Source organism: Henckelia pumila, chromosome 1, assembly GCF_033568475.1.
Source record: "Henckelia pumila isolate YLH828 chromosome 1, ASM3356847v2, whole genome shotgun sequence".
Classification (NCBI taxonomy): domain Eukaryota; kingdom Viridiplantae; phylum Streptophyta; class Magnoliopsida; order Lamiales; family Gesneriaceae; genus Henckelia; species Henckelia pumila.
In genome coordinates, this window is record NC_133120.1 from 113,224,558 (window position 1) to 113,240,063 (window position 15,506).

Here is a 15,506-nt window from a genome sequence, read left to right on the forward strand (position 1 = left end):
ATAAAAAATATAAAAACTCTTCATAAAATATTAATAGGATCTTGTATATCTTTCGGTTTTGAAAAAAATACACGTTACAATTAATGAAAAGTAATATTTTTAGCATAAAAAATAATATTTTTCATGAGTCAGATCAAATATGAAATTTGTCTCACAAAATTGATCATTGAGACCGTTTTACTAGAATTTATTTCGGAAAAATAATGGAGCAAATTTACCTTATTTCTATTATGTTTTTATGTCTGATTTTCATAAATACGCAGTATTTAATGAATTAATTTTACCTAGAGATTTTCCCCTTTTTTGAATTTTCCTAGGGGTGCTGTGCTGATATAATCTGATTTGATATACATATGTGCATTGAATATATACACTAAAAAAGTATTGCTTTAAATATCGGAACCAAGACATGGTCAAAAAAATTTATGATATCAGATGTGAAATGCTAAATTTAGGAGATATGCCGGTTTGACATTTATTGTTTCGGATTTGAAAAATAGTAATTTGAATTTCACGTCATATATAAGATTTGGAATTAGATTTGGTATCCCCGAGATCATGAATTTGTTGTCGTGATGATAAATACCATTGTTCGAGTAGGTAATAATTTATAAGCTAACATTCTTTAGGAAACAATACGTAAGAATGCCACATTACCCTATTAAAGTGTGTGTTTTAATTATTCTGGACAAATTTGCACTCATTATTTTAAGCAAAGAAATACCGAAATCGATAGGACAATCTCTTCAAATTATAATATTCTTAAATTTTATATATGTACAATTCCCTTACAATTAAAATTTGTCCTTTCATAAAATCAAGTTTTCTTTTCGGCCATTGTATTATATGAGATAATTAAAAAAGGGACAACTTTGCGAAAAACAATAATGTATTATAGACTATAGTTTTAGATCACGGTAACTTTATGATTGAAGCGTTAATTTATTTTTACAGGAATTAATTAAATTTATATAAATCTATCAACATAGATACAAATCAGTAAGCTACAAAATCACACGTTAAATAAATTCGTGGAGACCACCATGTTTTACAAGATTATTCAAGGAATAAAACATTGGATATATCTCACATATTAGGAAAAAAGAAGAAGAAGAAGAAGCTACTGTTACAATGTTTTGTCATGTTCCCATCTTTTTATCGAACCTCGGATCTCCTAAATTAATGGAGTTCTCTAATTACAAGTATTGTTCGAAAATATTCAATATGGATATCGACTGCCATATATAAAGCCTGCTAATTGTAAGCATCATGCTTTGATCTTACGTGCTTACGTACCCAAAAAAAAATCTATAAGCAACGAGTTTATTTGATGAAAGAATTACTAATTAATTTGTATCGTTACTCGTGATCGAAAATCATTGTTATTATATTTTTTGTACGTATGTTAATGTGGAGAATTATGAAGTGTATTAAGAGAATAATTGAATCGGAAACATTAGGAAAGTGAAATGCTGGAGCATTGGCAAATGGCAAGTAGTGGCATTAAGTATCGTCGCCCCCTACCAAACATACACGGGGCAATATATATTTCATGGTTTGGCATGTAGTTGCCTCCTTAGACACTGCCAAGCTCACATGATTTGCCCATTGCTAGACATTATAACATTTTGTTGTATTATTATCCAATTAGCCAATTTGACTTTTTTTTTTTTCTGGTTGAAATTAAGCAAATAAATATGATAATAATAAGAAAATATTCGTAATATATAGTCCAAACTTATTTTGTCCTGCTTATTGATTAAATATCGGGTTTGGCATATAATTTCATAGAGGTTATCAGTACTTTTTTGCTTTTGAATTTAGATGATCATCTGGATATCACTGAGCGGATAATTTTATTTCTTGTTTGTTTTTTTTTTTTTTCGGAGTTCAACGAAGACACAAATTATAGTCTCCAATTTTGCATTATCTTACTATATTATTAAAGTAAAAACTCTTTAATTAACAAACTTTCAATTAATTGGTGAAGTTTGATTTGAAATTACCATTATCTCCTAACTTAATTTTTAATAAAACCAAAATTATTGGGCAAAATAGTCATTTTATACAGTTTCCTCTTTTTTAGTCATTAAAAGCTAACTTTGTGTCATTTGATATTATTTATTTACAAATATGACACTCACTTTATAAGATATATTTTTTTGTGAATATTTGTTTAGAAAAACATTATATTTTTATTATTTTTTAATTTTACAATTTATATTTATTGTTTTATTATTTTTTAATTTTTTAATTTATTATTTATTGTCTTTTTAAAAAAATGAAATATACGAGCGTTGCGTGCTGCGGAATACTAGTTAATATACTTTGAGACAAACTTAATAGTAGTCGAGTTTCTTCGATCGGACAAAGGTACTCCTCGTTTTTTATTTTTTTTGGCTGTCCACTAGAGTACTGTATATAGATTATTTTTGTCTCCTATTATTATTATTATTATTATTATTATAAAACCAAATTTTGTCTCCTATTTAATATGACAAGATTTAAAACCAAATTTTGTCTCCTATTTAATATGACAAGAATAATCAGTTATCTGAAAATATCTATGGCTATACACTGTATATTGTAAATATCTATCCAGCTACTAATTAACTAATGGCTTGTTCACCGTGAATGAGTCGCTTGTAATAGTTAGAAAAAGTAATCAAGGATCAAAATATGGACTTCTATTTTCAATGTATTTTCACTGTTTCGAGGAAATTTTGCCCCGACTACATTGCTATTAAAGAAGGAAGAAAAAGGAAACTATATAATCGTTTCTACAAAAATATTTGCATTTATTTTGTTTGGCACACATCTCTTTATAAATCTATATATATATATAAATCTATATATATATATATATATATATATATATATATATTAAATTCATCTTTCCTTTTTGCATATGGCATATCACTAAGTATTCCAACAGCAATTCGAGGCCAAAGATGGGTACTTGTGTCGAGTCAATTGTAGCTAAAATTATTGTTTTCAAAAACGAAAAAAATAATAATAAATAGAAGAGGTCACTATCTCTATGTTTTGTGCATGTGTTTGTGGGATCTGAAAGCGAAGGATTTTTAGATATGGCGATAAATTTATCAGATGCAGATCCCTCAGACAAATAATATTGAGAGACCCCGAATGTGTGTGGACCATCTAATAGTTACCAATGATAAATGCTTTATGGGTCGTAAATTGTAATATTTTTGTTGTTTCGACTGTGTCCTAATTATGTCTTTAAAGAATTTAAGGGATCGAATTTGTCCCACATCTTTTAATATATGTCTAAAATATATCATTCCCGTCAACTCCGTCTTTTATAATTAACGAAATAAGTATGTGTTTCTCACGTGAGTATGAAACCTCAATTAAAAGCTCATTCTTCATTCATAAATTTATATATCTGAGCCCTAATTTCCAAACTCTTCTTCCCGATTTCTCTTCAAACCGTCGACTTCCCTCCAATTGCGGGCTTCGACGAGCCGGGAGCTGCAAAGACTTTATTCAACCAATTTAAGGGAGTGTTTGCAATCACTAAAAAAAAGTGATTGTTAGCTTTTGGCTTAAAAAAAATCATTTTTGTGTGTTTCTTAAACCTAGATTATGTGTTAGCTTATGCTTAACTTAATTAAAATCTAAAAGCTAGTCATTTGGTGATTATGATTATCCAAAAGTGATTCTAATAAAAAGGTCATTGTTAAAATCATTCTAATCACTTATTTATCAAACACTATCCAACTGTGAATTTTAGATTTTCACATTGTTTTCAATCACTACCAACTTTTGATTTTTCTTAACTTTTTTATAATCTATAAATTAATCACTTCTACAAAAGCACAATCTATTGCAAACACTCTCTAAGTGAACTACTTATTTTAATTTTGATTCCCAGCGCAGGCGTGTATCACATAAATCTGTTTGTGTTCATCTTTCACTTCTTCTTAGTGTGAATCTTGAATCTTATATGTGTGAGTTCATTGCGTAAATATGAGAGATTGAGAGCTGTGTTTTGTGATCAATCTTGAGAGAATTTTAGGAGAAATCATCGGTCTGGAGAGAATTTTAGGAGAAAAAAATTGACCGATTTGGAAATTAGGTTTGTAGAAAATAGAATTGGGCTTTTAATTTGGGCAAAATTCCTCATATGCAAATCCTGTAATAATTTCAGTCAACTACAAACAACCGAGTTAACTGTGAGGACGGATTTGAGACAAAATAGAAAACATGAGGGACATAAATGGCCTCGGAAAAACATTAAGGACATAATTGAGACACAATTGCAACAATAAGGATACTTCAATGAATTATTCCCGTTACTAGCAACGGACAGATGGTGTGCTCGCGTAATTTAATTAATTATTTGAAGAAGAAATACTTATGAAAATAAACTATAAGAGAAAACATTCGAATTTTGATATAAAGTGCAAAAAAGATGAATAACAAATTGGAAGAAGTTGGAGAGAGATACAAAAGTTACTAAAAAACGAACCATCAAAATTACGTAATAAATATTATACAAAAGTAAAACTGTTAATGTGGAGTCTCGGGTTGCTAATCTCAAATCTTAAAGGGCAATTAATGAAGAAGCATCATTAATCTAATAAGAAAAGAATAAGGATCAAGAAATATTTTTTTTTTCAAAAAGGGGTGCGCCCGGGCGATCAAAAACTGCCGCGCGGGCGCCCCTGTTTTTTTCCAAAATAGTAGGCTGAGCTCCAGGCTGCGCGCGGGCAGTAGTTTTATGCCGCGCGGGCGCATCCTGGGCAGAATGCCTGCTCTGTTCTTTTATCAGCAACTTGATCCTTTCAATTAATTCCAAAGAAAAAGAAAAGATCTCGGCTTCTGCTCTCAAATTTTGAATTTGATATATGTTATACACGTGCACATGCTGAATAATCAATATAATTGATAAATTTAATTATATTTGCACTTTGGTCCCTCAAGTCTTCAAAAATTACAATTCAGTACTCGGCCTTCTTTTTAATTCAATTTCAATCCAAAATAATTTAATGATATTAGAATTTAAATCAAAACTCTAAGTATTCCCAAATTAAATATACTCGAATTAAAATTACATAAATTCGAATTAATATTAATTAATCCCGAGCCTTACAGTTAAAGAAACTCTAGTTCAAGTTGTATTATATTGATACCCCGGGAGCTCAAAAGGTTATCACCTGATCTGAGTCGAGTATGTATATATGCTCTCGGGAGAAGGAGAACATATATCGGGGACAGATATCCCCGAGAAAAGACTTCAGGAACTTGGGCGTATAAGGTGGAAGGAACCGATCAGGAGCAGTGAGAAGTAGAAAATGGTGATAGCTTATAATAAGTTTGTTTTGACGGGGAGACTGAGTCAAAAGATCGTGAGTCGTTCACACCTATATTTCAGGTGCACGTTCCCCAATAACTCCTCAATCGGGTATGACAAAAAAAGGTCAATGATCTCATATCATGGACATGACCCAAGGATCCCGGGAGAGATATACCTGCCTAGGCATATATATAAATACCGCATAGAAAAGTATAACAAGGAGTCACTGATCTCAAAACACACTCTCTACGTTTCTCCTGATTTTTTTTTGTGTATATACTTTTTTGCTGACTTAAGCATCGGAGTGGTCATGCCGAAAATTTTTCCGACATCCCACTAGCTTGCTTTTGTTTGACTGTGTGCAGAACCTGTATAAGCAAAGAATTTGAAATAAACGGTGTACGTGGTTTGTTATGTAAAATAGACAGCATTGTACTTATTGTTGTAACACCACCAACAACACAGTGCATCATAAATTTAAAGCGTAAATAAAACACAAGTAATTAATTTTGCACGAGTATAAGAACTCGTGCGGGTGCCTTAGGGCTAAATATCACTAGCAAGCGTAAAATCAGTCTTACAAAGATAATCCTAGTGATTTCACAAAAAATCATTAAATCCTAAATTTCTCAACAAGTTGAGAAATCAAACTTGCATCCTATACAAATCAGAGTAAAGACAATAGATTCAAATTCCGTAGCCTAAATTTGAAGAAACAGTAAAGATCTTCAACAACACAGTTTTCACAGTGTTGTCTCTGATGTCTTCAACACGAACGGCAGCACGGGGACATGCAACAACGATGATTGCAAACCTTGCTTCAGAATCTTCGAATTCTTCAATGGAATTCTTCAGTTTATGCCCAGAGAATTGTACGTCTGAAGTCTTGTTAATCTTGTGCGTGAAAACCTCCTTTTATAGATTAGCATCCAAGTTTTGAAGGTTTCCTTAGATAGAGTCCTATGAATAAGAAAACATGTTTAAGTAGGAATAAAACTCTATCAAATCTATTCAAATCATATCTTGATAATTATCAACTCATAATATATCGATTATCTACCTTATCAAGATAGATTTGATCATGACAAATATATTTTATAAGATATTCGAAATATACATAATATATTTGTCAATTATTTTATCTTGTCTAGAGAGCAAAATCCAATAATATCCATTATATCAAGGGCCGAAATATTCAAAGAATAAAATTCCTTTCAATCTCCCCCTTTTTGCTTTCTGGACAAAATATAGCATAAGTAACCATAATCATAAACTCCTTCTGAGTTTAAAAATTCTTCTGAAATGTCCGGAAACTCGAGAGATTTTTTTTAATAAATTTAAACACCACATATATGCCCATACATATATCCGTCATTACTAAAAATAATTTTATTCCACGTGAAATAATATATAATAAATTGATTGAACTCTACCAGTTTAAAATGTCTGAATAATTTAAAATAAATGCAAGCACGCGAAATACGGTATCTCAAAATGCGGAAATACATAGTTTAAAATACCCAAACATAGTCAAATCATAACGTGAGTGGTAAAGTGGCAAACATGCACTGTAAAATAGTTCAATATAATCCTCAGAATAGTCTCATAAAGGTGCGGAAATAAATACTGCAATGGTCACGGGCAAGCAAGCTAGCAGTTGATGCTCAGAGATTCTCGCCGCCAGTCGGGACCACATCATCAGCTACGAAATCAAACTCACCTGCACCATTTAGATCTAGTAAGCGTAGAGGCCCAACATGTTCTATAATATACATAACGAATACTACTAAATAAAATCACATGCAAGCACATGACGCATATAAAAATAACCTGAGGATTTTAATTCACGCATGAATGTGAAATCATATGCGTAATAATGAATCGTAACATAATCATATCATAATTACATAACATAAATATGACATGTCATGATCATAAAATCTTTACTGTGGGTCATATTAATGAAATGTGACCATAAACATAAGCAATTGATCTATCTATAACCAGCGTAAGCGGCGGCGAGGTTCACCCAACCTTAACACAGGGATTCCCTATGCCTCTTATGCCATTTCACCCAACCTTAACACGGGGATCCGTAGGCGCCTCAACATAATTGCCACAATTCACGTCAACTTTCCAAAAATTATTTTCTTCACATGCCATTTACTTAACATTAAAATATATTCATGAATCATTAATTAAAATACCAATTTTTATAAAATTTTTGCCCGTAAATATATATTTAATTATTTTTTTTAAAAAATAATATTTATATCAAAATATTACATATACGTCTATTAAATATATATTTACGGACTATTTAGTTTGACACATCTAATTCGAGTTTGCTGACACATAACTTAAACTTAAAACTAGGTCTGGCCCAATTACACTTATTTACAACCCCTTTCCCAGCCTTTCATCTCACTGCTCCGGTCACCCCCTGGCCAGAGCCGCGCCGGCAGACCACCCCAAGGTCCTGCCGGTGCTCTCTGAACCATCCCAGTCTCAAAGCCCCTCCAAACGTGGCTCGGCCATAACCATTACCAAAAACCCGAACCCCCTGATTTGAGTAACCCAACGCCCAGCTCACTCCGACCCTTCACCATCCCTTGCTCAACCACACCAGACTACGCCGCAATGAATTTCGATCCGGGAGTCTAGCTTAGCCCTTAACTGAGGAGAAGCCCCCTAATCCTCGAACCATCCGTGAACCCCATGCTCGAAACCGAAGCATCAAACGCAAGAATGGAGATAAAAAAATGATTGTGATGCATAAATCGGGAAAAACCAAACACTAATCCACAAGAAAATGCAATGAACACATTTTCAACCTCAAACACAACACATATATCGATCTAAATGGGGCGGAGAAAGAAATCGAGCATGCCTCAATCCGATAAATAAATATATAGAAACGAAGCTGGTGACGTGCCGATCGATAATTCGTAAAAATCTTGAACTTTAGACAAGATTTTCGTGAGGTGTGTGCAAGTGAAGGAGGCGGCCAAGGAGTTCTCGTTCTCAGACAAGATTGAACGAAGAAGATGAAGTAGTGTTAGGGCTTTAATCAGACTTTTAAAAAAAGAGTTCATGGGCCTTAAAACACTAGCTTTGGGCTTCGAAAGAAAATAAATAAAACAAGGAAAATAAATCTTAGCCCACAACCGAATTTTTGGTCCAAAATAACGTAGATTTTCGGATTAATTAAAAACTCAATTTAAAAAGTATTCTAAAAGTCCTTAAAATGGTCCAATTAGGTGAAAAATAGGCTTTTAAAATATTTATATATATAAAACCTAAATTTTTCTATAAAATAAACCTTAAAATAATTATTTTAGACTCTTAAAAATTCTTGGACAAAAATTTAAATAAAAACTTTTATCGCGGTCGACCACTGACCAGTCTGCACACTCAAAATAATATTTTACTTCAAAAATTCATAACTCTTAAAATACCCACATTTGTTGTGAAAAGTAAAATTTATAAAACTCAAAAACTCAAAATATTCTCAAACTCCACACTTTAAATTTATTCTCTCAAATTTGTATTTTTCATCACAAATGAAGACCTATTTATAGATTCACATTTGAGATTAGTCCAAAAATAAATAGATCATCATCTACATCATCACACACTAATTTTCCACATTTTACAACTCAATATTCAACATTCAACATTCAATATTCAACATAATATTAATAATAATAATATTTTTCAACACTCCCCCTTGTGATGATGATCGTCATATGATGATTGTCTTTATTACGTGTTTTATGCTGCCTCGTTAAAAACCTTACTAGGAAAAACCCAGTGGGATAAAAACCATAGCAAGAAAAAAAGAGTGCAGCCACGTAAACTCCCCCTCATGTTAATATGAGTGATTCTTCACATATTCCGTAGATTGCGCATCCCAATGTTGTATATATGCTTTATGAATATCGTCGTGGGAAGTGCCTTTGTGAATAGATCTGATGAGTTCTCACTTGATTGAATGTAACAGATATCAATATCTTTATTCTTCTCAAGCTCTTGTTTGTAGGCAAAGAACTTTGGGGGGGATATGTTTGGTTCTGTCACTTTTGATGTATCATTCTTTCATTTGAAAAATACATGCAGCATTGTCTTCATACAACGTCACAGGCTTCTTGTCTACTGATAATCCACAAGAAGTTTGGATATGTTGTGTCATTGATTTTAACCACACACATTCACGACTTGCTTCATGTAATGCAATAATCTCGGCGTGATTTGATGAAGTTGTTACGAGTGTTTGTTTCTGTGAACGCCAAGAAATTGCGGTGCCTCCACGAGTAAATACATATCCGGTTTGGGAACGTGCCTTATGTGGATCAGATAAATATCTAGCATCAGCATAACCAATGATACTTTGATTGGTATCTTTTGAGTACAAAAGTCCCAAATCTGTCGTTCCTCGTAGATAACGGAATATATGTTTAATTCCGTTTCAGTGCCTCTTTGTTGGATATGAACTGAATCTTGCCAATAAATTTACAGCAAAAGATATATCAGGTCTAGTGCAATTTGCAAGATACATAAGGGCACCAATGACACTTAGATATGGTACTTCTGGACCAAGAATAACTTCATCATCCTCACATGGACGGAATGGATCCTTTTCTATGTTTAATGATCTTCCAACTATTGGAGTACTTAATGGATTTGATTTATCCATATTAAAACGTTTAAGGATCTTTTCTGTATAATTTGCCTGGTGGACAAAAATTCCACATTTTTTTTGTTCGATTTGCAAACCCAGACAGTACTTGGTTTTTCCAAGATCCTTCATTTCAAATTCTTCTTTCAAGTACATCATAACTTCTTGAATTTCTTTATTCGTTCCAATGATGTTTAAATCATCAACATATACAACAATAATTACACATCCGGATGTTGTTTTTTTGATGAAAACACAAGGGCATATTGGATCATTTACATATCCCTTTTTCATCAAGTGATCACTTAGCCGATTATACCACATTCGGCCTGATTGCTTCAACCCATATAATGATCTTTGCAATTTTACAGAATAAAATTCTCTGGGTTTTGAACTTTGTGCTTCAGACATCTTAAATCCTTCAGGGATTTTCATGTATATATCACTATCAAGTGATCCGTATAAGTAAGCTGTAACAACATCCATAAGACACATTTCCAAAATTTCAGACACTGCCAAACTAATCAAATATCGAAACGTAATTGCATCCATAACAGGAGAATACGTTTCTTCATAATCAATTCCAGGACTTTGAGAAAAACCTTGTGCAACAAGTCTAGCTTTATATCTGACTATTTCATTTTTCTCATTTCGCTTTCGAATAAAAACCCATTTGTATCCAACAGGTTTTACACCTTCAGGTGTGAGGACTATAGGTCCAAAAACATTACGTTTATTCAGGGAATCCAATTCAACCTGGATGACATCTTTCCATTTGGTCCAATCATGACGAGTTTTAAATTCACCAAAAGATTTTGGTTCATGATCCTCATTTTCATTTATGATGTCACAAGCCACATTATAAGAAAATATCTCATCAATATCTTCTATGTCTTTTCGGTTCCATATTTTTCCAGTATTAATATAATTGATAGAGATTTCACGATTCTCGTCAGTTTGTGGTTCTGACAGAACATTTTCATCATCAGGTGTTTCTTCTGGAACACCATTTTTTATTTTATGATCATCGTGCTTCTCTATGACTTTTCTTTTCCGAGGATTTTTATCCTTGGAACCGACTGGCCTTCCACGCTTCAGGCGTTTAATGACATCATGAGTGTCTTCAATCTGTTTCTTTGGAATTTCAATTCGAGCTGGGGCATTTACAACATGTATATATGATTTTGTCACCCCTTTTGTGTCTGCAAATGCATCTGGCATTTGATTTGCTATTCTTTGCAAATGTACAATTTGCTGTACATCTTTTTCACATTGTTTGGTCCTTGGATCCAAATGTAACAATGATGGTACATACCATGTGATTTCTTTTTCGATGTGTTTCTTTTCTCCCCCTAACACTGGGAATATTTCTTCATTAAAATGACAATCAGCAAAGAGTCCTATAAACACATCGCCTGTCTGAGGCTCAAGATATCGAATGATTGATGAACTATCATAACCGATATAAATACCGATTTTTCTTTGAGGACCCATTTTTGATCGTTGAGGTGGTGCAATAGGCACATACACCATACATCCAAAAATTCTTAGATGAGAGATATTTGGTTCTTTACCAAATGCAAGTTGCAATGGGGAGAATTTATGATATGCACTTGGTCTGATGCGAATTAATGCCGCAGCATGTAAAATTGCATGTCCCCATATAGAAATAGGGAGTTTTGTTTTCATAATCATTGGTCTAGCAATCAGTTGTAGACGTTTAATCAATGATTCAGCTAATCCATTTTGCGTATGAACATGAGCTACAGGATGTTCAACAGTGATTCCCATTGACATACAATAATCATTGAAAGTCTGGGATGTAAATTCTCCAGCATTATCAAGTCTTATTTTCTTGATTGTATAATTGGGAAATTGATTTTGCAATTTTATTATTTGAGCCATCAATCTTGCAAATGCCACATTTCGAGTTGACAATAAGCATACATGTGACCACCTGCTAGAGGCATCGATCAATACCATAAAGTATCGAAATGGTCCATATGGTGGATGAATTGGCCCACAAATATCACCCTAAATACGTTCAAGAAATATGGGTGATTCAGTTTGGATTTTAGCTGGTGATGGTCTTATAATAAGTTTTCCAAGTGAACATGCTTTACATTGAAACTTATTATTCTGAAAGATCTTCTGGTCTTTCAGTGGATGACCATGTGTATTTTCAATAATTCTTTGCATCATTGTTGAACCAGGATGTCCCAATCGATCATGCCAATTTGTTAATATTGATGAATTATCCATCACCATATTTGATTCAATTGGACTTATATGTGTATAATGCAATCCAGTAGGGAGCATTGGTAGTTTCTCAACTACAAATTTCTTTCCTGACTTATATGTGGTAAGACACATATATTTCTGATTTCCATCAGTCATTGTCTCAGTATCATACCCATGAGAATATGTCATTAAAACTCAACAAATTTTTTTTCGATTGTGGTGAATATAAAACATCATTTATCAGAAATTTTGTACCATTAGGTAACAAAAAATGTGCTTTTCCACAACCTTCAATCAAGTCTACAGGACCTGATATGGTATTCACCATTGTTTTTGTTGGTTTTATTTCCAAGAAATATCTTTCATCTCGCAGAATAGTGTGTGTTGTACCACTATCTGGTATGCAAATTTCCATGATATTATTTTCATATTTGCTCATAGAATTTTCCATAATTCAAAAAAATGCAATAAAGAAAATCAAGGATAATATATATATGCAAAATATAGCATGTTTCATAAGAATGCATGAAAAATATAGCATGTTACATTTCAGTCCCACCAATATATTAATCAATGTTCTCGAAATCATTTGAAAAAATCGGCAGCATTGAAATAAGTTGAACCACTTAAAAGGTTACTGTTTTCAACAAAATTGGTCTCTTTTTCTTTCCCCTTTATCGATACTTTAAAGAGCTTACATAAGTGCTCAGGGGTACATGACCAATGTCTTGGAGTGCCACATTTATAACAAACACTCTCATATCTTTTTGAGTGATTTTTATTTTCACTCATATTTTCATGCTGCCTTTTTGGGTGGTTCGTGACGTTCTTTTGAGATTAGTTATTGAAGTAACTATCTCGATTATTTTCATATTCACGGCCATAACCACGACCACGATCATTTCTACGTCCACGTTCATGACCACATCCTCGACCTCAACCAAAATCTAGTTTATGACTTTGATTTTGGTTTTCATTTTTTACTTACGACATTTGCTTCTGGAAATGCCGTAGGTACATTGAGTCGGGATTGATGATTTCTCATTAACATTATTTGCTCTTTTCTAGTGATATCGAGAGCAACGAATTTAAACTTTGCCAAATTTGACATGGTGGTACTATAAAAATAACAATGCATTTTATAAGTTAATTTTCATTAATATGACAATACAAAATAATGGATAAACGATGAGTACAAGTACGTGTACAAATAGAGAAAAAGTATGTGGTGGAAAATTGCTGGTGAGTACAAGACTCGTGTGCATGATGATCATAATCGTTATGAAAAATAGCCTTAGAAATGTCATCATCTTCATCTTCGAAAAAACCGAGGAGAAAATATTTTGAGAGAAAGAGTGAATTTTGGTGTGATTGAAAATGAGTTTGAGTGAACATATTTATAGGCCAAAAACTAGCCGTTTGTGACCGTTGGGGGTAAAGAAAAATCGAGTATGTGTTGAATAAAAATTTGTGATAATGATACAATGCATATAATGATAATCATAATTAAATAATTATGTATATCATATCACATTATTATAAGATCGGTGTCGTAGACAACCTTTTATATAATATTGTGAAATTATACCAATATAGTTAGTATAAAGTCAGGTATAGTATATCATATCACATTATTATAAGATCGGTATCATAGACAATCTTTTATATAATAACATGACATTATACAAATATGATTATAATGTTTAAAAACCTTAAAAGCTTTTATACTTGTCGTATCCCTTACCGGGAGTGTGGGATGTCGTCTTAACATCCTCCCAGGATTTATAACAAGTTTTTAAAAAAAATTCATAACATGATATTATATATTAATATATACACAATAAAAATATATAAACAGTAAAATAAAAATTCTTACTTGTTGAATATTTTTGACTTCTTCTTGTATTTTGGAGCGTCGGAAATTATAGAGAACCTTCGAGCGATCGTGCTGATAACGTGTTGTGAAAAGTAAAATTTATAAAACTCAAAAACTCAAAATATTCTCAAACTCCACACTTTAAATTTATTCTCTCAAATTTGTATTTTTCATCACAAATGAAGACCTATTTATAGATCCACATTTGAGATTAGTCCAAAAATAAATACATCATCATCTACATCATCACACACTAATTTTCCACATTTTACAACTCAATATTCAACATTCAACATTCAATATTCAACATAATATTAATAATAATAATATTTTTCAACAACATTAAAATTCTAAATAGATTTAAAACATCTAATCAAGATAAATAAAAGTCAATTTAAACCTTTAATTTAATTTATTATTAATAATCCTAATTATGCATACAGTTTACGTACGAGAAATTTTTAGGCATTACAACTCTCTCCCCCTAAAAAGAAATTTCGTCTAGAAATTGTGATACGTACCGAAAAGATCCGGATAATGCATCCGCATATTGGTCTCAGCCTCTCAGGTGGCCTCCTCCTCAGAATGATTTAGCCATAGGACCTTGACCATGGGAATAACTCGCGTCCTCAGCCTCTGCTCCTCAAGCGCCAAAATCTGCACCGGTCGCTCCTCGAACGAAAAATCTGACGTCAGCTGTAGAGGCTCAAAATCCAGGATATGGGATGGGTTTGAGATATACTTCCTTATCATCGAGACATGGAATACATTGTGCACCGCTGCGAGACTAGGAGGTAGCGCTACATGATAAGCCAAGGTACCAATCCTCCCCAAAATCTCAAATGGACCGATAAACCTTGGACTAAGCTTGCCTCTCTTACCAAAACGCATCACGCCCTTCATGGGCGCGATTCTCACAAATACATGGTCTCCTACGAAAAACTCAAGGTCGCGACGTCGTCAATTAGCATAACTCTTCTGACTACTCTGTGCGGTCCACATCCTATCTCGAATCCGCAACACAATATCTGCAGTCTGCTGCACCAGTTCTGGCCCTAAGAGAATCCTCTCGCCAACCTCATCCCAGTGCACGGGAGATCTATACCTTCTCCCATAAAGAGCCACATAAGGAGCCATACCTATAGATGCTTGATAACTGTTGTTATAGGTAAACTCCACTAGTGGTAGCCTCGACTCCCATGAGCCTTGAAAGTCGATCACACAGGCTCTCAACAAATCCTCAAGGACCTGGATAACGCGCTCCGACTGTCCATCAGTCTGGGGTGAAAAGCAGTACTGAACTGCAGCTTCGTCCCTAAAGCTGCATGAAGACTCTTCCAGAAAGAAGAGGTAAACCTCGGATCTCTGTCTAACACAATCGAGACTGA

At 33.1% G+C, this 15,506-nt stretch overlaps 1 protein-coding gene across 1 annotated transcript; it reads right to left on the reverse strand.

Annotated features, from left to right (window-relative positions):
* Positions 1-14,682: 14,682 nt before the first annotated feature.
* On the reverse strand, positions 14,683-15,021 carry LOC140872904 (uncharacterized). Its single transcript, XM_073275827.1, has one exon. The coding sequence runs from the start codon at positions 15,019-15,021 to the stop codon at positions 14,683-14,685; it is 339 nt and encodes a 112-aa protein (XP_073131928.1).
* Positions 15,022-15,506: the final 485 nt, after the last annotated feature.

What these genes read in the sequence shown, in the direction of transcription:
- LOC140872904 (XM_073275827.1), bottom strand. Translation starts at nt 15,021, where the DNA reads ATGAAGGGCGTGATGCGTTTTGGTAAGAGAGGCAAGCTTAGTCCAAGG.